We start from the raw sequence: 25,327 nt of genomic DNA, 5'->3' as shown, positions 1-25,327 counted from the left end.
AAGCCCCCTTCTGGGTCCCTGACACTTAGTAAGTGGGGGGACTGGCAGAGCCTCCACCCTCCTGGCTCAGTAAATGTAGCTTTTCTGTTTACACTTTAAAGAAAAAAAAAAAACCGCCTCCTTTCAGATTTTCTGTTCTTGAAGATGCCGGTGAGGCTGGGGATGTGTCAGCTGGCCCAGCGGACAGCTGGAGGGTGGCCTGGGGAGACGGGAGACGCACTCCTCCAGGGAAGGCCTCGCTGCGCGGCTGGGGTGGTCAGCACACAGTCCCTGCTGACAGCTCCCGCAGGGCTGGCCTCGGTCACAGGCCACAGAGCTGCCTCGCCTCAGGACTCCTCCCCAGGCTGGTCTGAGTGGGGTGGGGGCCGATGCAGGTTACCCCTGACTGTCCCTTCTCACGCCAAGGACCCCCACTGGTCCCGCGGCCCCCCACCCAACATGCGCCCTGCCTCTCAGTCTCCATCTCACTTCTGTTCCCGAGAGCCTGGCCTATGACACTTCTACAAGGGGGGGGCCCCAGAGGGGAGGTGACCACAGCCAGGTGGCGGCCAAGTGCCCCGCCTGCCCGGGCCCCCAGACAGGGTCCCCGACCCTGAGGTAAGTGACTCTTGGGCATGGCTGGCTTTGCCCTCAGCCCTAGAGGGGGGCTCACAGGCTCTGCCTGGCATCCACACCCAGCACATGTCTGCACCCAGCCAGGGTGGGGCGTCATGTGGCCTGAGGAAGGGCCTGGCTGGCTGGAGCTAGAGGGTCAGTGTGAACGGAAGCAAATCTAGTCAAATTGAAGTGAAAAGCACCACGTCATAGAAAAGTCATAGAACCAGTGCTCACATGTGAAAGAGGGACAAAATGTCAAGAAGTCACAGCTCCAAGCCACAGAGGCCGGCCTGACCACTCCGGGTCTCTCCTGTGAGAGTCTGAAGCTTCTGTCCATGCGATGGAGGCAGCCGTGCCTGGGGTTGGAGGTTCTGCAGGAGGGGGGTCAGGACCCCAACTGCCTGGCCCCTCTACACTTCTCCCAGAACCCTCTGCCCCAGATGCCCGGGCCTAAGAAGGCCCGAGAAGCCCCCAAGAGGCACAGGCCTGGGTCCCTGGGGAGCAGCTGCGTCAGGGCCCTCACTGTTGTGAGCACAGCTGAAGGAGGAGCTTTGAGGCCTCAGGGCAGGACTGCCCAGCCTGCAGGGCCGTGCCTGGTGTGCCCACTTGGGGGGAGGCAGAAGGACGCCTCGCCCGCTGCTCCCCACCAGGAGGTAGGACATAGCTTCAACCTCCACGCACCTTGAGCCCAGTGTGCGAGGGGTTCTGGGTCCAGGGCCTGTGTACCTCCCTGCCCTGGGGGCTGTGACAGCACGTTCTCAAGCTCTGGGGACTGAGCCTGGGACTGAGCCCTGGGAGAGCAGGGGCTCCCACTCATCCAGCTCTGCACACACAGGCCTTGCACTGCCAGGCACACAGTAGGCTTCCAGTACTCTCTGGAAGAACAGACAGACGAGCCTCAGCCGGGAAAGCAACGTCAACACCGGCCTCCAGCACCAAGCCCCTCCCAGCAGAGGCTGGGCAGCCCTTCTGTCCCTGGGAGCCCCAAGCTGGCCCCATCCTTCCAGGTGGCCCCTAATCCCAGCTGTCTCCGCTCAGACCCCCCCCCCCCCCCACAGGATGGGTCTGCCCCAGGGATCCCAGCCTGTCCTCCTCCTGCTCACACTGGTGTCTCCCCACCCCCAGGACACTCTCTTTGACCCACCCAGGCCCCCCCGAGTAGCATCAGCCTTTGCCACCCCACCAACCCCAGCTGCGCCCCTTTTGAGTGACCACCATGCCCAGGATTCAGAGCAGACACCCCACTGCTTCAGAGACTGTGGCCTGACCTCCAAGCCCTGACCCCATTTTCTGGCCATAAGCGCTGTCCAAGGTCCTCAAGCCCTGAAACCACAGTCCTGTTGGAGGCGTGTGTGAGACATACCACAAGACAGTCACACACTCAGCCACAGACCACAGGTCTGTGGGTCTTACTAGAACGTTGCTCCCTCCTGGTCAGTACATTGACCAATCTGCCTTACGAGTGACCCTCGGTGGCCCCAGTGGGCCGGCCTGGCCCCTCCCCATCCCAGGGTCTACCAGCCTCCCTGCTCTTGCCCGGCAGCACTGAGAGCTGGGTCTCAGGGTGTCCCTGCCGGTCCCTGCCCCCATCTCCACCTTCCTCAGATCTCAGCTTAAACCTGACACCCCCTCTGCTGTCTTGCCTCACCGCATTGGGTCCCCCTGCACTCTGGACTGGCCTTTCCACTCCTGTCCGGCTCAGCCATTTGCTCATAGTAGATATTCAACAAACCCACGTACTGATACCAGAACGCTGCAAGGTCTGAGTCAGGCCCATCTCTGTGTTCTTGGGGGCATGAGAAACCCCTCCCCAGCATCCCTGCCTCGCTCTCTGTGTCTTTACTGTGCAGTGAGTGCAGGTGCTATTGGCCTCGGTTTCCCCCACAGCACCCAGCACAGAGCTGGCACCCAGCCACCCCAGCCGCCTTTGTGGACCACAAAACACCAAATCCAGTCATGCTCCAAGCCTCCTAGGAGCTGCCCCTAGCTTGGGAGGGGGGTCCGGTGCTTCTCAGGGGAGGAAGAGTCAGGCAAAGGCACAGGCACCCCGTGAGTTGAGGGGGGGGGTGCACACGGGCCTGGCCCATTCCAGGCCAGCATCAGGGGCTGGCACTGAAGCCCATGGCGGCACCCCAGCACAGACCCCAGACAGCCACTGACCCACTAACCTGACGGAGGGGCTCGAGGTGTGGTGAGTGTGAGGGTGAGGTAGAGGATGACAAATGTCCTTTAACAATTAAATGTGATTCGCACCAAGTCACACCTAGTTTATGATCCAGAATCAGCCTGACGCAGGGACAGGAAACTGGAGACAGTGGGAGTCGACGAGAGGGGAAGGTCGTCGGCTGTGAAGGCGGCTTGGGGTTGTGGTGAAATGAGAGCAAGCTGGCGGGGGCCAGGCCGTCTCCTCCATGCGTGTGGCCTGGTTGACGCCCTGCGTGAGAGCCCCCCGGAACTGCCAGCAGGGGACTCGCCCACGGGGAAGAGAGGGTGAAGGTGGAGAAGGAGTGGGCATTACCCAGACTGAGCTCCTCTTACAGTGCCCTGGGCCACACCGCTGCCCAAGCCAGGTCCTGGTCAGAATGTCCGAAGCCTCGACCCCCCACCCAGCCAGATAAAGGGTCACATCCAGGGGCTGCCAGGTCCCTCCCCTCCTGAGGCCTTGACTTCCTGTCTGCTGGGTGAGAAGTTGGACTGAGGTCCAGGAATCCTGGAGGGGTCCTTGCCGGGGTCTGAAGATGGGGAGGGCCTGGCAGAAGGCATTATGAGATTTCCCTGGCTTCTCCCTGATGCCCGCAGGGACTTCTCAAGACCCTCCCAACCATCAGGGAAGAGACACCCAGCCAGGGCCTAGAATGCAAAAAGCCAAGTTTGCCTCTCCCTGCAGAGGGAGGTTGGGGCTCGGGGGCCTTTGACAAGGAGCTGAGGGGCTGGGGGGAGGGCTGATTTCCACAACAGAAGAGGAAGTTGTCGTCCTGGTTGACCAACCGGGGTGTGGCAAGGCCCCAGACACTTCAGGGAACATTCTGTGGTTGCCCCAAACAGGGGGCCTCTGTTTCCCGCTGGGGGAGACATCCCCAGATGGCAGTTCTTTACCTCCCCTCATTCAAATGAGGCCCCCTCCCTGGCCCGCTGCCCTCCCACCCCCACCCTCCCCTGCAAGCTGTGCTCACAAGCAGGGGGATGCTGGCTGAAGCTGGAGGCCTGGGGTGTGGGTCCCAGAGCCACCAGAACTGGGAGAGGGACACCCTGGAAGGGCCTCGTCTGCCACAGCCCAGCTGGAGGGCTCCAGGCACCACCCCGAGCCCACGGAGGCAGAGAAGGGAGCCGCTGGGGACCCACATCTGGTTGGAGGGCTGGGCACGCAGAGCAGAGGCCCCAGTCTGTCCTGGGTGACAGTGGGACTGGCTCTGTCCCCAGTGGAGAAGGCTGAAGGAGAAAGGCACCGCAGGGGCTGGGCCTGCGTGGCCACGTCCAGCGCCCCCACCGCCTCTGAAGGGCTGGAGAGGTCGAGACAGGTTGGACCACCTGGGGTCCCGGGGCTTCAGGAAGGGTGGACAAGCCTTGCTCTGGGACAGGAGAGAGGGTCTCTTTAGGACAGGGGAGGTGGCCGGACAGGCACTGCTCCGGGACGGGGTAGGGAGGTCATTTAACCATCCCAATCCCAGGCCAGGCCGAGACGGGCTTCCCAGGTGGCCCCAGACCGGACCGATGCCGCAGGTCGGCACTTGCACCCTGGCCAGCCTGCGGGAGCCAGGCCACTAAGGGCGGGGTTCGGACGGACCCAGGGGCGGGGCCCAATGGGACTGGAGCGGCCCGGGGCCGGGCTCGGGGCGGGGCCTCGCAGAGGCGGCGGTCGGGAGTGGGGGTGTGTCTTGGACTAGCGGGGCGGGGCCAGTCTCGGGGCGGGGCCTCGCCTGGCCTCGCCCCCGTGACGCGAGCGCGGAGCCGCTATATAGGCGGGCGCGGCCGCGCGTGCGCACTCCGCGCGCGCTTCGGTCGTGGAGCGGCCTTAGGCGGTCTCGTCTGCAAATGGGCTCCGTGGCCTAGCGTCCCCGTCCCCGTCCCCGCCACCCGTGATCGCGCGCCGAGGCCCGCGAGGGGTCGCCGCCTAGGTGAGGACCCGGGCGGCGCGTGAGTGGGGTCGAGCGATCCGAAGGGGCGCCCCCGTGCGCCACGGCTGGCGGGACAGACAGACTGGCGGACGGAAGGCCGGACGGCCGGGGGCGCGGGCTGGGCTAGGGCCGGACGGGCCGGGCGGGCTGGGCAGGTGCCCGGAGCCCCGGGCCCGCGGCCCCGCGCACAGAGCGCCTTTGTTGCTCCCGCGCGGCCGGTTCGGGCCGGTTGGAGCCGCCCGCGCCCTGCGCGATGAAGGCGGCGGGGAGTTCCGGGCTCGGGCTCCGCCTCCGCTCGGGAAATAAACTCAGCGTGGCGGACTCCGGAGTCTGGGTGGGGGCGGGTACCCGAGTGGGGAACGCCCCTCCCGAGGGCCGGCGGGTGACCAGGGGGGCTCCCCGACCCCTGTGTGCGCAGGCTTCCACCGGCCATAGAAGCGACAGCATGGCAGCCATCCCCTCCAGCGGCTCGCTCGTGGCCACCCACGACTATTACCGGCGTAAGTCAGCCCCCTCGTCCTCTGCCCTACAGGTCCCGTCGGGGCGGGGGGTGGGCCGCTAGAAGCGCTGGCTCTGCCGCTGTGCTGCCAGCAAAGCCAGCGCTTGGCCTGGTGGACAGGGCAGGGGACTCGGTGCCCTGCAGAGCTGACCAGGCCTCTCTTCTCCAGGCCGCCTGGGTTCCACTTCCAGTAACAGCTCCTGCGGAAGTGCGGAGTATCCTGGGGAAGCCATCCCTCACCACCCCGGTGAGCGCAGGGCCACTCCCCTTCGGTGGGCGGCGCTATGTGGAGGGATCCCACCGGGAGTAGGCAGGGGCACCACCACCCTACTTTGCCTGTCTCAGGTCTCCCCAAGGCTGACCCAGGTCACTGGTGGGCAAGCTTCTTTTTCGGGAAGTCCACTCTCCCGTTCATGGCTACAGTGTTGGAGTCCCCAGAGCGGTGAGTCCACATTCCTGGGGGCCAGCACGGGAGGTGGGGGCAGGTGGAACCCCCCTGACCCCAAGCTCTCCCCCAGCTCGGAACCTCCCCGGGCGTCCAGCGGCTCCATCGCCTGCGACCTGGCTCTGGAAGCCATGAGGAAGCAGCCTGGTGGCCAGCCTGGTGGCCAGCCTGGCAAAGCCAACACCAGGCCCCAGTCCTGAGCAGCCTGTGCCAGGCTGCAGGAGGCGCTAGGCTCATCAGAGCCCGTCCCCTGCCCTCCCCCCCTTCCCCTCTCTCCTCCCCTCCCCTCTTCCCCTCCCTCCTCCCCTCCCCCCCCCCCATAGACTAGGCGGGCTGCGGCAGAAGCACTTGGGTTCTTTTATATCAAAATAACAAAACACCAAAAAGGAAGTCGAGAGAACCCCACTCTTTACTATCCAAGCCACACGCAAGCCTTCCCGACACCCTGTAACCGTGTGCCTTGCACCAAGTGGAAAATAAACCGAGCAGCCGGTAGCCCTGATGGTGTGTGTGACCATGTGCCCCCGGGGCCCGTGGTAGAAGCTGATGTTCTCAACCTCACTTCCTGGCAGAGGTGGAGAGTTGGCCCTGTTCCCTGGGCCTTCCTGGGTTCCCTCACTGGGGAGCCACCTCCTGGGTCTGGCCCAGGTTCACAGCGGCAAGCCACCGCAGAGAGTGTGGAGCCTTGGCACCTGAGGAGGGGTGGGGGGCCTGGAAGAGCAGGCAGTTCAGAGGTTGGACAAGAAGCTCCAGGGCAGCCACTGGGGTCCTGGGCCTCTGCCTGTGGGTTTAGGGGCCATCGGCTGGAGGGACCTGGTGCCCCTGGAAGGACCTTGGCAAGGGCCCCTGCCCTTGACACCCTGGAGGGCAGTGAGGGGCCGGTACCAGAGCTGTCCCAACTGGTGTGCAGCTCACGGGGCCGGACTATCTCCCGGAGCCTTCCTGTGAGGGTGTCGTCTCTTCTAGCCTGTTGCAGGACGCGCTCTGGGTAGGGTCCCCCAACTCTGGGGGCGGGGGCCCAAAATTAAGACTGAGTCGTAAGTGGTACGGGGGGCGTTCCCAAGGGACCTTCCCACCACTGGTGACCCGGCTCTGGACGAACTCCAGCCTTGGGAGGGTGTGGCTGTGTCATCCTCCGCCAGCCTCCACGGGCGGGCGTGATTGGTGGACTGTGTGTCCACACACCTTCAGTGGCCAGCAGAGATTGGCCCGGGTCTGTTGGGCAGGAGGGGGCAGCTTAGGGAGGGCGTGGATGGGGGCTTGGTATGAAGTTAGGGGCCCCACGGGCCACTGAGGGAGCCCAGCCTCCTCTTTGGCCACTCCGCCCCCACTCTGTGCTAGAAACGGTTCAGTCCGATCCAGGGCATCCCGTGTAGCTGATGGCCCTCAAGGGCCTCTGTCGTGTCTGCCCTCATCGTGTCAAGGCAGGCTGCAGGGTCGGTGCAGTCTTACCCAGGCCCCCTGTGCTCCCAAAGCCAGTAGTCCGTGCTGAGGCCTGTAGGGGAGGCCTTCATTCCCACCTCACACGGACCCAGGGTGGGGGCAGGTGCCCAGTCTCCTGGCTACAGCGTCCAGATGAGGCCCTCAGGACTCCTGGTGGCGGCTGCTGATGGCCACGGCCCTGGGTAGCAGACCGCAGTGCCCCACCAGCAAATAGCCCGTTTTCACAGAGTACTGAGAAGGCCATGTCGCCCCATATCAGGAGCTGCGCACAGGCCAGGTGACCCAGGGTGAGCCCGCCCAAAATCCAGGCCCCTCCCCATGCCCCACCTGGGGGAGCTGCGCCCTGGTCCTGACAGCTGATGGGCTTTGAGTCAGGACCAGGGACAGGTCCACTCCCTTTGGAAAGAAGAGTGGCCAGGCTCCTGGAGGGCTAGAGCTGGCTGTGGAGAGTCCCGGCACTTCCCAGGAGCTGGTGTCTTTGAAGGAGCAGACAGGAGGAATGGGCAGCCTCAGCCCCCCGACTTCAAGGGGACTGCTTCCCCCAGCCCCGGGGCAGGGTGGGCCCCTGGCTGGAGGATCTCCGTCCCCCAAGCGTTCAGCCCGGTCCTGCGAACTTGTCCACACCTTCGTCTGCCCGTACCCTTGATCTGAGGTCCAGGGCGGCACCCGGGCCCCCCTTCACAGGGCCTCGTGGCCTCAGAGGCAGCACCAGAGGGGTGTCCCTTTCAGAGCGGGTTCTCGTACCTGCTGACACTGGAGAGCTTCTCCCGCAGGGCTTTGAAGCAGGGTCTCTGCTCCGGGTCCCTGTTCCAGCACGACAGCATCAGCTTGTACGCAGCGGGTGGGCTCTCCGGGGGACAGGGCATTCGGTAGCCCGAGTCCACCCTCAGGAAGGCCTCGTGGTTGGACATGCCTGTGGCGGGCCGGTAGCAGGGGCTGCAGGGGCTGTCCCCTCACCACCGTCTTCCACCCTCCCGGGGAACCCTGGGCCGCTCTCCTGCCCTCTGCATCCCCTGCACCCTCCCGACGCCGTCTGGAGGCCGCCCCAGGGAGGCAGCCTGGCGCTCTGTGTGGCGCACGCCCCGAGTCCAGGTGGCGGCACCCTCCCACCCTGCCCACAGCTGGGGACGTTGTTGGGGGCCAGTACCTGCATAGGGCATCTGACCCCTGCTGAGAATCTCGTGGAGGAGAATCCCGAAGGACCAGACGTCCGACTTGATGGAGTAAAGCCCTCTTGACAGGGCCTCCGGAGCGGTCCACTTGTAGGGGATGTTGCGGCCGTGGGAAAGGTAGATGTCCTCCTGCGAGCGGAGACGTGCTGGGGCAGGCCACGGGGCAGCCTGCAGGCTCTGGCCCCGCAGCACGGACGCACGTGGGGACGCACGTGGGGAGCTAGGGTTCGCGGTGGGCCAGAGCAGACTGGGCACTGATGGACGGTTGCCACTAGAGGGAGGTGGTGCTGGCACTGGGAGACAGGCCCTGGGCCACCAGATTCAGGGGCTGGGGACGGGGGGTGCGCAGGAAGCACTGGGATACACGTGGCCCTCCCAGGTGGTATCCGTGTCCCAGAGGTCGGCCAGCGTGAGCACGAGCAGGGACAGTGCCTGCCACGCTGGAGCCTGCCGGTGTGTTCAAACCATGGGCTCATAGAGACAGCCCGGATGGGCTGGCCACCAAGCGAATGAGGGAAATGCCTTTCTAGAAGTACCCAGCCTACAGTCAAGGACTACAGCATCAGGATGTCAGCCCCTGAGTGGAGGGCCCTGGACTCTGGCCATCAGTGCCCCACCATGCCAGGGGAACTGAGGCAGAACCCACTCGCCCACTGACAGACCCCACCCTGAGTGGAAGGCCCTGCCGCAAGGGGGGTTTCTGGGAAGAGGGAGCCAGAGAGCCAGGCCCAGCACCGAAGGAGCCACAGGGGAGCACAGACTGAAGGGGTCAGGCAGTGGGAGCAAACAAATGAATTCTTGGCTCTCGGGAATTTGGAAACGTAGCTCCGAGGGGGCATGTGATGACCTTAAGGAGTCCCATTAATTGTCAGAAATGTGTCTGTGTCTGTTTCTGTCTGGAGTCTCAGTGTGCACGTGTCGACCTGGGTCTAACCGTGGAAGGAGGGGACACCGGATGGGGCTGGGGAGGGGGCTTGTTACACCGTTTTGTCCACGTTTGTCTTCAGAACCCTCCACGATAAAAGTGTCTTCTGTGGGGGGGACGTTTGCCCTAAGCTCACAAGCCACTCCCACCCTCTCCCCTCGCTGAGCGCTGAATGCAAGACACCATGAAAGAGTGAGCACGTGCCCCACCCGCCCAGGAGCGCCCCACCGGCCCCCGTGTGGCTTCTCTCTCCTCCGGGGGTCCCCCTGCCCCTCCAGCTCTCAGTCCCCGGAGAGGCCTGCCCACCCCATCAGGGCTGCGCCCTGGGCCTCACCTGGGAGCTGCCGCTACTGGACGCTGGACGCTACTCCGGCGTCCCGCCCCGTGGCTGCTCAGCCGGCCTCCCTTGAGCCCCAGCTCCATGCGCAGAGGGAGTCCTGCGTGCTCCCCGGGCCCTACCTTGATGAGCCTGGCTAGCCCAAAGTCCCCGACTTTGCAGATGTTGTTTTCCCCCACAAGGATGTTCCTGGCCGCCAGGTCCCGGTGGATGTAATTCTGCGATTCCAGGTAGCACATGCCCTCGGCTACCTGTGATGCGAGGTCCACCAGCTCCGAGACGGGCAGGGTTTTCTCGTCAGAGCCTGCAGAGGCCAGGGGAGGCCACGGTCAGAGGGGCAGGGGGCCATGTCCTCCCCTCCACCGGCCCTGTGTGCCGCTGGGACAGAGGGTGGCTGCCTGACTTGAACAGTGCACCTGTCATGGCCCTTCTGGAAGGCCAGATGCGGTCACGCGTGTGCCCTTTGCCCCACTCCCCGGTTCCCTTCCTGGGAATCCACACGGAAGTGTCGGTGCAGAGAAGCTCATCACAACGTTATTCACGTGACTAAAGACCTCAGAAAGCTTCAACGAGAGGGGACTCGCCAAACAGGCACAGCTCGTGGGTGCGGTAGCGTGCCGTCGGTGGGGCCGCCTTCTGGAGAAGGGCTCTTAGCAACGGCGCCCCAGCTAATGGGCAGTGGCCGCGTTCGCTTTGGGCGTTCGATGAGGTACAGATGACGAGGTCTGTGAGTCCGCGCGTGTTGAAGTGTGTGCGTGTCTGTGTGTGTCTGTAGCACATGAGGGTGTCTGTGCACATGCGTGTGCAAGTGTACGTGCACATTCGGACACCAGAAGAAGGTCAGCACCTTCTAGAAAGAAAAGCCGTAAGAACCAGGCCGGCGTGTCCCCCAGGCTAAGAGGTGGGCCGGCCACGCCTGGCATTTGAACACAATGGTCTCAGTTAATGGGGATGGAGGGCTGGTTGTCTAGTCTTATCTCACTTGACCTCCATAGATGAACGGATGGTGCATTTACCACAGGATATTTGAAATATCATTTCTTAAGCAGGCAAGGCTGTCAAGGAGCCCCCGGGCTGTCCTGTCCCTGGTACGGGCGCAATTTGGGTTTTCTCTTTCTTTTTTTATTAAAAATTTGTAAATGTTTATTCCTGAGAGAGACAGAGAGTTGAGCAGGGCAGGGGCAGAGAGAGAGAGGGAGACGCAGAATCCGAGCTGTCAGCACAAAGCCCGACGCGGGGCTCGAACCCACGAACCGCGAGATCGTGACCGGGGCCGAAGTCGGACGCTCAACCGACTGAGCCCACGTGGATTTCCTCTTTCTTTGTGCAAGTTGCCCACGCCCTCAAGCACACGTCACTTTTATCCCCAGGAAAGGAGCCCCGAGTGCGGCCCCGCGGCCAGCTCACCCCGCAGCAGCTCCAGCAGGGCTCCCCTTGGCATGAGCTCTGTGATGATGTACACGGGGTCCCCCACGGACACCACGGCATACAGCGGCAGAATGTGTTTGTGCCGAAGCTTCTTCATGGCCTGAATCTCCGCCTGGAAGGTGTGCTGGTGCGGGAGGTCATCTGCGGGGGCAGGCGGCCTCCGTGGGTGCGGCCCAGTCCCGGCCTCCTCCCGCCCGCCCGCTCGCGGCAGCGGCTCGGGACACGTGGGCGCCCTCCCCGGGGCGCCCCGGCACCGCCCCACAGCGTCCGCGTGAAGGCTGTGCCGAACCCACCACCCGCTGGCCACACACCGGGCTCCGCATTGGTGCCCTGTCCCCAGCCTGATGTGGAGTGGCTCACCCCCCGGGTGTGTCCCCACGTGCCCCGCCCCAATTCCTGAAGCGGGGGGTCCAAACCTCTAGTGGGTTCACAGGAGACTTTAGACGAACCCTTTCAGATGTCTAGTGGTCTATTTATTTTAATAGCTTTCCATGTACGTTATGAATTTAAAATTGCCTGGGTGCCCGGGGGGCTCAGTCGGTTAAGTGTCCAACTCTTGATTTTGGCTCAGGCCATGATCTTAGGGTTCATGAGTTCGAGCCCCGCATCGGGCTCAGTGCCGACAGCATGGAGCCTGCTTGGGATTCTCTCTCTCTCTCTCTCTCTCTCTCTCTCTCTCTGCGCCCCTCCCCACTCGTGCTTGCTGTCTATATCTCTATCAAAATAAATAAAACTAAACTTAAAAAGAAAAGAATTTAAAATTCCCTTTTAAAACAAATGCCTTTAAGGATGCCTGGGTGGCTCGGTCGGTTAAGCGACTGACTTCGGCTCAGGTCAGGATGTCCCGGTTCACGAGTTCGAGCCCCAAGTCGGGCTCTGTGCTGACAGCTCGGAGCCTGGAGCCTGCTTCCGATTCTGTGTCTCTCTCTGCCCCTCCCCTGCTCATGCACGCTCTCGCTCTCTCTCAAAAATTAATATACATAAAGATTTTTTTTTCATAAAATAAACGCATTTTCGGTAAAAACATGCTCATTGAAAGGAAGACGCCACGTGGACACTGTTGGAGACGACGCATGCGATGCACACACAGCCGCAGGTGGAGCGGGGGATGCCGGGGACGCTTGGCCACCCCGCCCGTCCCCAGGGAGCAAGGCCCGAAGTCCCTGCTGGGGCGCCTGGCCTGGGGCCCACTCACCTCGAGCAATCACCTTAATAGCCACTCGGACCTGGTCTTTCCAGAGCCCTTCAAAGACCTCCCCGAAGCAGCCGGACCCCAGCTTCCTGCAGAGTGTGAACTCCTCCCGTGGCATCTCCCAGTCGTCGCAGTGGGGCAGGGGCTGGGGCTCATGCTGGAGGGACAGGCAGGGTGCCGTGCCCATCACCCAGCCCACCCACTCTGACCCCAGGATGGGAGCCCCTGATCTATCCTCGGATTCAGGGCAACGCCCCAGAGCCCAGCACGCAGCCAGGCTTTCCCAGGAACTGCCCTGGTGACCCCAGCCATGTGCTGCAGACACCCTCACCTGCCCACTCTAGGCCAGTGACATCCACCTGAGTGCCAGTCCCACAGAGCTCTTGTCCCCAGGCTCCCACTGCCCCAGAGAGACTCGGGACTGGCAGGAGCACAGGCCTCTCCCTGGCCCAGGGGCAAGGGTGACCCAGCAAAGGAAGGCACGGCCCTGCCCCCACGCCCCGCTCTGGGGAACATGGCTGGAGACGGCCAGAGTCCCTGCGGCCAGGTGTCCCCGTGCCCCCTCCACCCACGTCAGGAGAGAGGGAGGCGGGCGACGAGTGGGGGCAGCAGGTGCAGGCGACCCTACCTTCCAGCAGGGCACAGTGAGCCGCAGGCCCTGGGACAGGCTCTGGGCTTTGTGGTGGTCCACGAGCTCGGACAGGCTGGGGAAGGACACGGCCTCGCTGAGGTGCAGCCGGCCAGCACGCCTCCAGATCCTGTAGTGTCGCACGGCCTGGCCGTCACGCACTGGGGTGCGGGGAGGGTGGGCTGAGGCCGGGACGCGCGTTGACACGCGCCCACCATCACAGTCCCCTCTCGAGAAGCGCTCGCGGGCCCCGCGTCCCGCCCCCGGCACGCCCAGCGGCGATGGGAGAAAACCCAGACCCAGGACCAATGGGACGAGCCGCCCTGGACGGCCGAGTGTCCGCCCGCCGGAGGGAGGTCCTGGCTGTGGCAGAGAGGCATAGGCCAGCGGGGCTGGGTTTGGGGGCAAGCGGCCCCAGGGTCAACTGCACGGGGGACACAGAGGGGGGAGAAGGGCCAGGGAGGCTGTACCTGAGAGAACATAGTCGGCGCCCGGCTTTTCGCTGACCCTGACCAGGAAGGCCCCGGCCGTGTTGCCCTCTGCCTGCAGCCTGTGCAGCGCTTCGGAGCGGGAGATGCGGCCAAAAAACCACCTGCAGGGCAGGTTGCGGGGGGGGGGGGGGCAGTCCTGAGCCCACACTGACCTTCGTCCCCTGCCCCTCTCTGCCCCCGCTTCCTCCCACCCTGCCCACGCTGAATCCCAGCCCCCAAATGGCCCGTCCGGACACCAAGGAAAGGCCTGCCCGGGGAGTCCCCTGTCTGTGGGCTCAGAGCCACTCCTGTCCCAGAGATGTGCCATCTTGTCCCGTGAGAGGGACCACGTTGTTCCGTGACCCTGGCCACAGACGCTCTGCTGTGGGACTGTGGGGCCTGGGGTCGGTGTCTGAGCGGCAAGGCTCTGCACGCGTGCCCTCACACACGCATACCACACTCACGCCTGCTCATACACACCGGTGCCCAGGCACGGGCGAGCCCCGGACTCTGGGCTGCAGAGTGGGGTCTGCAGAATTACCTAGGTGACTTCTGCTGCCGGCTGCTCGGCCCTCAGCTCCCCCTTTTCCTGCAGGGGTCCCTGGAACAGGAAGCCCCCGCGGGGAGCCCCGTGAGGGCCACGCCCCACCCTGAGCCTGGCCGAGGTAGCACCTCTGGAGTCTCTCTCGTTGGCTCGCCCCTGCAACCACCCTGCTTCCTTCCTGCTTTACAAATGCACTAGGTTCTCAGGACCTCGGGGCCTTAGCACCAATCACGCCCACCTCCGCACGATCCCCGTGGCCGGACCCTGCCTTCTGAAGCTGTGCGGTTTACGACCCTGTTGCTCGTCCCTCTTCAGCAGGAGGAAACCCCCACGCCCGTTCACCGTGCAACAGCACCGGCTCGCAGCAGCTCCTGGGGCCTCTCACGCTGGACCGTCCTGGCCCAGAGCTCGGGGGGCTGTGCGGACGCCCGCCCCAGGCTGCCCTTGTGGCCCAAGTTTCCTGGGCAGCCCCTTGGGACCAACCACCACCTCCGGGAGCCTCCCTGCCGGTGATGGGAAAGCCCGCGGCCCACGCCCAGACCCGGCATGTCGCAATTACCTTCCTGCTCCCTCTAACTAGGTCATGCATCTGGTTTGGGTTGTTTGGAGGGTGAGCGAAGCTTTGCTCCCCAAAAGGCTCAGTCCCTGCCTCGGATGCCTACGCAGACCACATCCCTGTCGGCTGGCCCGGAAGCTCACCGTGGACCCTTCTGTCCTGTTTGGGTCCTGGCACCTCCAAGTGACCGTGGGGGAGCCCAGGGAAGGGGCCGCCTGCCTCTGAGGCTCTGTATCCCCAGATGTGGCACAGAGAAAGCCTCGTCAGCTCTCCCGGGACCAGCGTGGTGGGGTCTGGCCCCGACTAGGGAAATGGAGTCCCATGTCCCCTATCCTCACCGGCCTCCCCAGATCCCAGCTGCAGCAGTGCAGAGCTCTGTCCTGAGGGCTGCCCTACCCTGAGCTCCCGAGGGGCCACAGGGCCCAGAGTGGGGGGGGCCTTGGGTGACCCACGAGGGCCATGGGGACACTCACGGTTCAGACTCCACCGTCTCCTTCTCGGCCAGGTAGCTGTGGGGCACGTAGCCCTCAGCCAGGGCCCTGCCCGCCTCGTCCAGCCGCACAGCCCAGCACCACTCCTCCCCCTTCCTGGCCACGTGGAGCAGGTCCCCGGCCCGGAAGCTCAGCTCTTTGTCCGTCCGGGCCTCGAAGTCCCACAGGCCCACGTACCGGGGGCCCGGGTGAGGCTGGTCCCGGGACACCATGGCGGGTCAGCCGCAGGACTGGCTTCCTGGCCTCAACACCTGTCACCGGGCTGGTGGCGGCACCACCTGTGGCTAGGAACGGCGGGTGGGGCCCGCCCTGCCAGGCCACCTCCACCCGGCCGAGAAGCCAGCCCACTTCCTGGTGCCGAGGCGGCTAAGCCAGGCGGGCCGCACCCGCAGCCCGGATGGGCCTCTGCCCTGGGCTCCACCTGTCCTCCTGCCCACTGAGGCCAAGTCAGTCTGGGTACTGCTCCCGCCCACCTGCCCTGGAAAGCGTGCCCACCACATGGTCGCGTGGCTGGACCTGAGCCCCCGCCCTCCCGGGTGGGGGGGACGAGTAACGGGTCAGACAGGGTCTCCCTGGGGTCCGGTTTAGCAACCGGGGCTCCGGTGTGAGTGGAACCTAGGTGGGAGTGAGCGAGAGGGGGGTTGGAGACCCGTGGGCACATCAGCGCTGCCCGACCCCCGGGGCCGCTGGGGCTGAGCTCTCCAGAGTCACCCCTGGAGCCCCGGTGGGTGTGGCCTTCCATCCCCTCCCTGAAGGCTGACCCCTGGGGGCCCACCACACACTCCCTTCCCCAGACGTCCGACCACCCAGGGGAGCTGCGCTGGCCTCCAAGACACAGGACAGGGTGGGCAGGCGCCGGAAAGAGGGAGAGGCACCGAGGCCTCGGGGTGGGGGCAGGCGGGGCCCAGCCCCCAAGGGGAGCCGGCAGCCAGGGCGCGGGGAGGGCTCCGGGTGCGCCGTCCATCCGTGGTCGGCCTGCCCCAGCCTGCCCCCTTGATGGGAGGTCCGGGAGGACAACGACCAGGGAAAACCAGATACTAAGCCTGATTTCTTGGCACTTCCCTCTTTCGGAAAGGGAAGGGTCAAGAACAGGAGTGTGGTCACTCAGTAAGGTCACAGTCCTACTGGCAGTGCAGGGTGGGGAGGGGGCCCGGCTGGGCGGGGCCTGCGAGGCATCTCCCGCGCCCAGGGCTCCAAGGCAGGCCCCCCCCCCAACCAGCCACGAGGCCTCCCTCATTGTGGGGCCATTTGCTCCAGTCGGCTCCTGGGCACGGACGTCCCGGTTCTGCCCGGGCCACACCTGGAAGCCCCTGAGCACCAAACCCGTCCAGCTTGTGGCTGATGACACACGCCAGGCACGCACCGGTGACCCCCACGCACACCTGCGTCTGGTCCAAGCCCAGCTGTTCCCTCCCTTCCTTCCCTCAGAGGCCACGGCCCGGCCCCACGCCACACTCACCTGCTCCTCCGTCTGTCGCGGGCAGGACCGGGGGGTGGGGGGTGGGGGAACCTGGGGCTGCCGCCAAGCCCACCCATTCCTCCCGCCCCCCCTCCCCCCCCCCCCCCCGTGAGGGCTGGCCCACTCCCAGCACCCAATGTAAGGAGCCCCCGTCCTCTCCCCGCTCAGCCCTGACTCACACCCGGGCCCTGCCGTGTCCTCCCTCCTCCCTCTGTGCGGCCCTCCCCTTGGTGACCTCAGGACCCTCCCCTCTGGGAAGCCCCCCACCATCCAGCCCTGCGCAGCCTCCTGCCAGCCCGAGGGCAGGGCCTGTCATCAGTGGTGATGTGGGAAACAAAGGCCAGCTGAGGGCTGAGCACAAGCTACACCCTCCCCCGCCTCGGGCCCCTCCCCCATGGGATGTGTGTGACTCTCTTCACGCTCTCCTGGCCCCCAGAACAAAGGAAAAGGGGCAAACAAACAGATAACTGGTAGAGATCACGGTCACGCAGGACACGAGTCTGTCAGTCTACAACCGTCTTAATGATTTACAAGGAAAAAAGCCATTTTATCAACAGCCAAACTCCCAGGAACCTACGGATTCAATTTCCTGAAGCCCTAACGTCACGTTCCCCTCCATAGGATAGAACATTTTATATAACCCATCACCCCCCACAACCCCAGTGCGGCTCTTGCTGCCCACAGGTCCTGTCCTCACGCTTTAATAAAACCACCTTTTGCACAAAAAAACATCTCAAGAGTTCTTTCTTAGCCGTCGGCTCCAAACCCCAACACTTCACGTCAAGCGGGGTGGGGCTAATTGGCCTCAGCAGGCGCACCCCTGCCTCGAACTGTGCACATGGGCGGTTCTCTCCAGGGGACGGTAAGCAGACTCAGCCGCCTCTGTCCTTCCGTCCCACAGGCCTTCGGGGCGCAGCTGTCATCATGGGGGGCACAGGAGTGGAGGGTAAAGACCCTGAGCGTAGATCTCCCCTGCCCGGCCCCCGGCCCTCCGTCTGTCCGTCTCTTAGTGACCAGAGCTGGGCAGGATGATTGAGAAGCAATGCTGTTCATCCCCCCTCCCCTCCCAGCACCCAGCTCCTCATTCAGTGACATCAACAGTGGCTTGAAATCAGCCGCTGGGGGAGCAGTCACACGCTGGAAACCGCCCGTTTCCTTTTCCCCAGAGACCTGGTTGTGACCCAGTTGCCTGAACACCGTGGCATCCAACCCCACCCCTGCCTGACCCTGCACGGGCAGGCCAGCACCCGGGACCCTGAGCCGCTGAGGCCCAGACTCTGCCTCCCTGACCTTTGCCCCGTCCCCAGAAAGAGCCAGCCAGCCGGACCTTCCCAAGGCCTGACCCAGTCCCTCCCTCTGCCCCTTCAATCCTGGCCCCAGGGAGATGGAAGGGGCTATCACACAGCTCCCGCGGCCGGCACAGAGTCCTGCCAGTGGCCCAGAAGTCATGCTTCCTCTGGGTCCCCGGTCTGGGCGCTAGGGTCCTGGGCCGGGGGCCTGGGCCTCATGGGGCCAGCTGTCTGTCTGCCACGATGAACCAGCTGGTGGGCCATGACAGCTCCGGGTCTGTTCCGGGGCTGGGGCTGCGGCCTGTGGGTGACGCGTGTCTGTGAGTGTGTCTGAGTCAGCTCGGTGTGCATTTATCGCGTGCCCGCTGCCTTCCTGTGTGTCCGGGGGTCTGTTCCTGGGCCGTGTGTGCCCAGCGCCTGGGGTCTGCCCGCCAGCCCGACATCGGCCACAGGGGGGCCCTGCAGAACCCTGGGAAGTCCGGCCTCTGGCTCTCGACCCGGGAGGGGGTGGAGGGCGTCCAGGGCGGCAGGCCCAGCGCATCCCCCCACCTGGACTTCTATGCCGAGTTCTTCCCTCGGCAGGGACACCGGGTCACGCAGGGCAAAGGCCATCATGCCCTCCTGTGTCAGCGGGTGTCTGCGTGTGTCAGCCGTCCACACGCACAGTGTGGGTCAGTGTGTGTGTCAGGGCCCTCGGCCCTCGGTCAGAGTCGGTTCCAGGCCGCCGGCACCCGTGTGTGTTGGCGGCCAGTGCTGTCCTGCGGGGACACGCGGGCGGGGAGGAGTGGCCCCAGCCCCTGCGTCCAGCGCCCCAGGTCACGTGAGGGCGGGGTGGAGGCGCCTGCGGGCTGCGTCCAGCATCTCCTGCAGCGCAGCGAAGGCGGGCCTCTCCTCGGGGCTGCTCCGCCAGCACTCCAGCATGAGCGCATAGACCTCGGCCGGGCAGGACGCCGGGCGCGGCAGCCGGTACCCCCAGGTGACCTGCTGCAGGGTCTCGTGGTTGCTCAGTCCTGGCGAGGGGCAACGAGAGGGCTGGGGGGGGGCTCTCTTCTGCTGAGGGCTCAGCGTGGGCGCCTCCCCCCAGCTCTCGGCCAGACCCTGCCCGGCCGGCATCAGGCCCCCCCTGCGGCCCACCTTCATAGGGACACTGGCCGTAGGTAAAGACCTCATAGAGCAGGACTCCGAAGGACCAGACGTCCGACTTCTGGGAGTAGACGCGGTAGTTGGCTGCCTCGGGCGCCGTCCATTTGACGGGGATCTTGGAGCCGCTGCTTGGGGAGTAGATGTCCTCCTGGGTGAGGGGACACCGGTGGTGGGCGGGGCAGAGCGGCCCCCTCGCCTCCCAGCCACGGCGGGGTCGGTGGTCTCAAGCTGAACTGACCTTGAGCAGCCGGGCCAGGCCAAAGTCGGCCACCTTGCACCCCAGGTCATCACCCACAAGCACGTTCCTGGCGGCCAGGTCGCGGTGCACGATGCGCCTCTCCTCCAGGTAGCTCATGCCCTCGGCCACGTGGCAGGCAAAACCCAGCAGGAGGGACGGGCCCAGGGCCCGTCCCTCGGGGCCTGTGGGACGGGGCGGGATGGGCCATCAGGGGGGGCGGGCGTCTTCACCGGTCACTTCCGCCTGTGCCTCAGCCTCCTCACCCTGAAGAGGGGCTGAGGGCAGGGCTACCCATCAAGGCTGCAGGGTCACTGTGCTGTGCAGGGACCGCTCAGTGAGGCAACCCACCCGGGCCCCCGGGAGAGACCAGACACAGAGGGGGGCCAAGGCAGGGAAGGCGCGCAGGGCTGGTGACACGGGCGGGCCCCACCCCTTGTGCACCCGCTCAGCCTGGAACCTCGACGCTCCGAGTGCCCCCACAAGGCACAGCACGGGCCCGGGGCCCGAACCCGCTGTGGGCCAGAGCCCTGACAGTCGAGCCTGGCACGCCGTGAAAGGCCCAAGCCGAGAAGGGGGCCGACGGTCGTGGCTGCGCAGGGAGACCTGGGTCACCCGCGGCCCCTGGTCGGGGGCGGAACTCACTGCCCAGGAAGGCCTGCAGATTGCCCTTGCGCATGAGCTCGGTGACGATGTACACGGGCTCGCCGGCAGAGCACACGGCATGCAGCCGGATGAGACGCTCGTGCCTCAGGCTCTTGAGAGTCTGGATCTCCTTGGCGAGGTCTGCCAGCTTCACGTAGGCTGCAGGAGAGGCACCGCTCCAGGCCCCGCCCGTGCCACCCTGCCGCTGCCCCGGGGCGAGAGGGGTCAGAGGGCGGGGCGGACAGGGGCGGGCAGGCCTCACCCACCTGACTTGATGACCTTGACTGCCACCGGTGTGGAGTCGAGCCACAGACCTTCCCACACCTCCCCGAAGTAGCCTTCACCCAGCTTCCTCCGCAAGGCAAACTCGGAGCGAGGCCGCTCCCACCCGTCCCGCAGGAGAGGCTGCTGAGGGGGTGGGGGGCACTCGGGGCCTCCGCCTGCTGCGCCCTGGACAGAGGGGACAGTTCCCCCTGGAGCGCCGGCCTCCAGCACCTGTGCCGCGGTGCTCGCCCTACGCCGGCCTGGTGGAGGCCTGGGGAGCCAGGTGCTGAGCTCCAGGAGTCTAGCCCCGGTGGCTCCGGGCTCTAAGTGGCCCCTTTGCCGGAGGTGGACGCCCACCCACGCGCACTCATTACTGTGCCTGGCCAGACTGTCATTAGAAACCAGAGCAACTGGATGGCTGCCTGGCCCCTGGCAGGACGGCTGGTGCGTGGTGGCCCGGGGGCCCCAGCTCTGGCACGGGTGTGCAGCCGGTCCCGGCGTCTCCTCCTACAGCTTCCTCCTGGGGCGCACAGCTGCTGTGGGCACCTGCCCCAGACGCCTCCCCACACTTGTCCCGGCCCTCACCTGCCCCCCACAGAACTGGGGATGGGGGGGGGGCGGGCACCAGAAGTCCTCGGAGATAGAGACGCAGTACCTGTGAGAGCAAACCCGACCCCAGGCAGGGCCCCCAGTGCTCCGGGCCGTGTCAGACCCCTGCAGCCGCGCTCGGAGACTGGCCTGGGCCTGCTGCCTGGCTCGCACCCCCCTCTGCCCCTCCCCACGTGTGCTGGGCAGGGGGCGGGGGCGGGACTGGCCCACCCACCTGGGGCACACAGGGCTGCAGCAGCGGGCTGTGGGTCAGCTTCCAGTTGGCCTTGTAGTAGGCGAGCAGCTCCTCCAGGCTGGGGAAGAGCCGGCCCTTCTGCAGGTAGAGGCCGTTAGCCGCCGTGCAGATGCGGTAGTGGCGAACGCTGGCCTGGGCCCGGACTGTGAGCGCACAGAGATGGAGGCCTCCTCCGGCTGCTGCCTGCCCCAGACCCTCCCGCCAGCCCAACCAGATGGCCACCACAACCTTCCACGGGCCGGGCTCGGAGCCCGCCTCAGGGGCCTCACGGAAAAGGAGGGAGCGTGGACAGCCGCAAGCCAGAGGCGCAGTAAGAGGGGCACTGGGGGCTCCTGGCCACAGGGCACAGAGCCCAGGGCACGTGGAGAGTCCGAGAATGAGCGGAAGAAGGGAGGGAGGGTGAGTGATGGCCGGGCGGCCGTGCAGGCCGGGCAGCTCAGAGGCACAGGAGGGAAGGTAACCAGCAGGTTGGTGAGCTGAGAGGTGACCAGCTGCAGGTGCCTTCGAGCTCGACGTGCGGCCAGCGAGGCCTGGGGAGCACCTGCCCCAAGGTCAGGGGCGTTCTGGCGCAGGCTCAGCCCGGGGACAGGCGCAAGCGGCCGCCACGTTACCTGACAGTGAGTAGTGGCCGCGGCTGCTCTCGCTGGGTCGGATGAGGAAGGCCCCAGGCCCGTTGGCCGGAGACAGGAGCATCTGCTGGGCCTGGGCACGGCTGATGCCGCTGAAGTACCAGCTGCGAAGGGCAGGTGGGTGGTCACCAGCAGGCCCAGACCTGAGTGACCCCTGTCCCCACACCGGTCAGAGGCCCCGATGCCCGGCTCCCACCGTCTTCCCAGGCACAAGGTGCACCCAGGGCCCAGTGCAGGGTCCCGGCCCAAGGTCTGCATCTGTCCCAGCCCTTGGTGCCCAGCCTCTGGAGCCGTCGGGGAGGGGACAGGGGGACCACTTGGGCCGGCCACCAGCAGGGACCTGAGTCGGGAGACACTGTCCACACTCCTCGGCCTCAGGTTCTCCACTAGCCCTGCTCGTAAAATGACCACCGGCCCGGGCCCCGGCCCAACCTGCCCGGGGGAGGGGGGCACCAGGAACCAGGGCCCCCGGGGAGCGGTCCCAGCCGGGCTGCAGGGGTGTATGGAGGACCACGAGCAGCCGGGCCAGGCAGAGCCCACCCGCCCAAGGGGAGGACGGCGCGGCTGACGGTAGCTTGGCCGGGAAGGCCCTGGAGGAGGCCGCTGAGCCAGGCTGGGCAGGCCTGCAGAGGCGGGAGGGGCTCAAAACACCTCTGCCTCTGAGGGGCCCCAGCCCCCGGCCCTCCACACGCTGAGATGCTCCGAGCACCGGGTGCCCAGATACCAGGAGCCTACGCACCCGAGTGTGGAGCGGGGCAGGGGGTGAGGGCTTGCCCGGGGCTCCCCCATCTGACACCCGTTTGGGCCGTAACCCACCTGGGCCACACCAGGTGCAGCTCCCTGCTCCACATCCTTGGAAGGAAAATGGAAAGGCACCAGGCCCCACCCCATTGCCTGTGTCTGCCTCCCAAGGCCCAGGTCGGGGAGCCCTATGCCTGAGTCAGGTTCCCACCCTGAAGGCTGCTGCTTCCCGGAGATTCTGGGGACCCCGTGGCAGGAGGCCTGCCTCCTGTAAGGGGGAGGCACAGCCACTAGGCGACTAGCCCTGTGAGCATGGCTCTCATCCCCTCTGACGGGGGGAAACTCAGGGTTCTGGGGGCTGGAGGGTGGGCTCTGACCCCCACCTGGGCGTGTGGGACTGGCAGTTATCCCAGGGGACCCCAGGCATGACTCGAAGTGAGTCGACACAAAGCGGGGGTGCCCTGAAAAGAGGGGACTGGGTGGTCAAACCTGTGCCATCCCAGGCAGGCGGATGCTGCCGGAGGCTGGGGTGAGGCCAGTGCCTGGCAGGAGGGAGACGGAGGGAGGCTGGCACTGGCACAGAGGCCTCTGGGCACCTGGGGAGCTATGGGGGGGGGGTAGCTAGGAACTACGCAGCCAGACCCCGCCTTCCGCAGCCCGCCAGCCAGGAGGGCATCAGAAGGGCTACAGAGGCCCCTCCCAGGACAGCAGGGCGGGGGGTGGGGGGGGAGAGGAGGGGCAGAAGTGTCCCCAGCCCCACAGCAAAGGCCGATCGATGGCAGGCCAAGACCCTGCACACGCCGAGCTTCAGGCACCTTCTCGGGAGTCTCTCCCCGGGGTGGGGCAGTGGCTGAGCCAAGATTGGAGGAGCCTCGTTCTCAGGTCAACCCTCAACCTTGAGAACGAGGCTCCTCCCCTGCCCAGCCAGTCTGGCCCTGAGGACAGACAGCCAGGTGTCTGGGGCTAATGACACCGTGAGTGTGGTCGGCCCTTTCATCCCAGGCCCAGGCAAACACTCATTACTGCTTCCTCCCGGCACCGCCCCCTCTGACGCTCCCAGCCCTGCCAGCCACCTCTAAGAGTGGCTCATGGGATCTGCCCTCCACACCTGGAGTGACTGTGGGCCCCCTCCCCATCAGGACGGCTGCTTGGTCCCTCCCATCACTCCCAGCAGGCTGGTCACTGGGTGGGAGTCCCCTCGGGAGGCGCCTTCCTAGGACTCAGGCTTTCCAGGCCACATGCAAAACCCCCAGGGGACTGGAGATGGCTTGAGTGAAGTTGAGACCCAGTGCTGGTCTGCAGAGGACATGTCTAGGGCTCAGTCCTAGCCTAGCCGGGCACAGGATAAGAAACCAGTGTCAGCCTGGGCAGGTCTGACAGGGCAGGGGTCTGGGCAGCTGGGCCTGGCTTTGCTGAGCCTGGTCACCGACCAGCTTCTGGCCTGTTCTCACCCAGCACATCACCTCCATGCATGCCGGGGCTGGGGGGGTGGCGTCTCTGCCGCCCCCGGAGGTCCTCCTAGCCAGTGCCGCATCTGTCTGGACGTCAGGCACTGCGACGGCCATGACATCCAGGCTGACCCACTGCATTAAGGGGAAAGACAGGTGGGGCCACAACCAGAGTTTGGATCGAATGGTTGAGGCCCGTGCACGATGTCTACGAAGACGGGGCCGGGTGGACCCACGGCTACCCTGTCGTTCAGACCCTAAGCCTGGGCTGAGAGGTCATCTCCCTCTCCAAGCCCTGCAGCGGAGCCTCCACTGTCTGTCTTCCTCCCTCCACGATTGCAGCCGGGCGTGCGACCCCGCCAGGTGTCCGTGCCGGCCAATCCCTGCCTGTGGAATGCCCCGGCCCTGGGGGCCTCGGGCATGCTGGAGGGGGGGGAGGGCGGGATGGGTGAGCCCCCCTCTCCACCCGTGTCCCCCTCTCAAAACAAGCTTCTTTGGGAGCAGTTCCAAAGGCCGGGGTCATGTCTGCCCCGCACCTCGCCCAGGGCAGCAAGGAGAGTTCTGGGTGAATGTGGACCGGTGAGGGGCAGGTGAATGCAGCCCTCCGACTCAGCATGGCACCCCCTCACCCCCTCACCCCCTCACTGCATCTGGAGGGCCCCTCTGGTCACTTACGTCCTGATCAGGAGCGCAGGGAGGACAGGCCGTGTCGTGTCTCACCTGGAACTACACTCAGGACCCTGGCCCCTGCCCTCCAAGCGATGGCCACTCGGCTTAATGTTGTGGAGACCCCCAGAGTGCTCGGCTCCCCAGGCTGAATCCCTGTGTGAGAGCAGGAGGGCCCGGCTGGCGGGACCGGGCCCCAGAGCGACCACCGTGCCGGGGGCCCGGCCAGTGGCGTGTGTACGCGCCGTGCGGCTTATTCGGCACCGGACCCGACCGCGCCTGCAGGAGCCACTACCCTCCTCCCTTTTGGCAGGACCAGGAGACAGTCACCGGTGTGTGTGCGCCGCCCCGTGTGCTCACTCACCGCCGCATGGCAAGGCCTCGTGGGTCCAGGCCTGGGAGGGAGGGCGTGAGGGACAGGAGGGAGGAAGGGTGGGTCGGGACATGTGCTCCCAGGACTCACTTGTGTCCTCACTCCTGACGCTGCAGAGCAGGCTGATACTCACGGTTGGTCCAAGAGCGTCTCCGGGGTGGCCTTGGCCAGGTGGGTGATGGGCACCAGCCCGGCCCTGGGCGGACCGGAGAGCCTGCGGGCAAGGATGTAGCCGCCCTCCTCCTTGAGGCCATAGAGCCGGTCCCCGCGGCTGACACTCAGCTCGTCGGCGCACCGCGCGGTGAAGTCGTACAGCGCCCTGAAGAGCTGCGCGGGCGCCGGGGAGCTGCGGGGCTCTGCGGCGGGGGGCTCTGGCTCCGCGCCGGCCTCAGGGTCGGGGAGCCCCAGGACGCCGTCGTCCGGCGCGCCCACCGGCCAGATCTTGTCCCAGAAGAAGGACAGGAAGGCCAGGCGCTTTCTGAGGAAGGGCTCCATGCTCCGGGGCGTCCCGGGCCAAAACCGGGGCCCTCAGCGGAGGGGCCGCGGCCGCAGGGGTCAGCGGGTGGCGCGGAGCGTGGGCCACAGGTCACTGCAGAGCCCTCCAACAAGGCGCCCGCCTCCCGGGCTGGGGTTGAGACCAGGGAGGGGCGCAGGGTGGCCACGCCACGGCTGCTCCCCAGCTGCTCGTGCCCAGGGGCTCACAGGCGCTCTCCCTGGCCCGGGCGGACGCGGCCCCAGGACCTGCCGGG

At 65.8% G+C, this 25,327-nt stretch overlaps 3 protein-coding genes across 7 annotated transcripts; 1 reads left to right on the top strand and 2 right to left on the bottom strand.

The window, feature by feature from the left end:
- The first annotated feature begins 4,585 nt into the window (after positions 1-4,585).
- Positions 4,586-6,151, top strand: PPDPF (pancreatic progenitor cell differentiation and proliferation factor). Its single transcript, XM_047068192.1, has 5 exons — positions 4,586-4,712; positions 5,131-5,212; positions 5,381-5,458; positions 5,557-5,653; positions 5,730-6,151. The coding sequence occupies exons 2-5, from the start codon at positions 5,158-5,160 to the stop codon at positions 5,854-5,856; spliced, it is 357 nt and encodes a 118-aa protein (XP_046924148.1). The 5' UTR covers positions 4,586-4,712; positions 5,131-5,157; the 3' UTR covers positions 5,857-6,151.
- Positions 6,020-15,207, bottom strand: PTK6 (protein tyrosine kinase 6). 3 transcript variants are annotated; one of them, XM_047068188.1, is made up of 8 exons: positions 14,825-15,202; positions 13,252-13,373; positions 12,782-12,942; positions 12,157-12,310; positions 10,941-11,102; positions 9,656-9,837; positions 8,247-8,400; positions 6,020-8,012 (listed from the first exon to the last, which is right to left on the bottom strand). In XM_047068188.1, exons 1-8 carry the CDS (start codon positions 15,052-15,054, stop codon positions 7,825-7,827), a joined length of 1,353 nt encoding a protein of 450 aa, XP_046924144.1. In that variant the 5' UTR covers positions 15,055-15,202; the 3' UTR covers positions 6,020-7,824. The 3 variants fall into 3 exon arrangements, with proteins under 3 accessions (XP_046924144.1, XP_046924146.1, XP_046924145.1); XM_047068189.1 differs by having other exon boundaries at positions 7,830-8,012; positions 9,531-9,837; positions 14,825-15,207; XM_047068190.1 differs by lacking the exon at positions 10,941-11,102 and having other exon boundaries at positions 14,825-15,204.
- A 1,595-nt stretch (positions 15,208-16,802) lies between these two features.
- On the bottom strand, positions 16,803-25,296 carry SRMS (src-related kinase lacking C-terminal regulatory tyrosine and N-terminal myristylation sites). Of its 3 annotated transcripts, none has more exons than XM_047068185.1 (8): positions 24,712-25,296; positions 21,333-21,454; positions 20,701-20,864; positions 19,880-20,063; positions 19,614-19,772; positions 18,972-19,153; positions 18,725-18,881; positions 16,803-18,600 (listed from the first exon to the last, which is right to left on the bottom strand). In XM_047068185.1, exons 1-8 carry the CDS (start codon positions 25,071-25,073, stop codon positions 18,407-18,409), a joined length of 1,524 nt encoding a protein of 507 aa, XP_046924141.1. In that variant the 5' UTR covers positions 25,074-25,296; the 3' UTR covers positions 16,803-18,406. The 3 variants fall into 3 exon arrangements, with proteins under 3 accessions (XP_046924141.1, XP_046924142.1, XP_046924143.1); XM_047068186.1 differs by having other exon boundaries at positions 18,530-18,600; positions 18,756-18,881; XM_047068187.1 differs by having other exon boundaries at positions 18,530-18,600; positions 18,756-18,858.
- Between the last annotated feature and the right edge of the window lie 31 nt (positions 25,297-25,327).

This window comes from Lynx rufus, unplaced genomic scaffold, assembly GCF_022079265.1.
Source record: "Lynx rufus isolate CCGP_SWC_20201006 ecotype Redwood Valley unplaced genomic scaffold, mLynRuf1.p SCAF_8, whole genome shotgun sequence".
NCBI classification, from domain to species: Eukaryota; Metazoa; Chordata; class Mammalia; order Carnivora; family Felidae; genus Lynx; species Lynx rufus.
The sequence above is the reverse complement of the archived record's forward strand: the minus strand, read 5'-3'. Positions and strand labels throughout refer to the sequence as shown.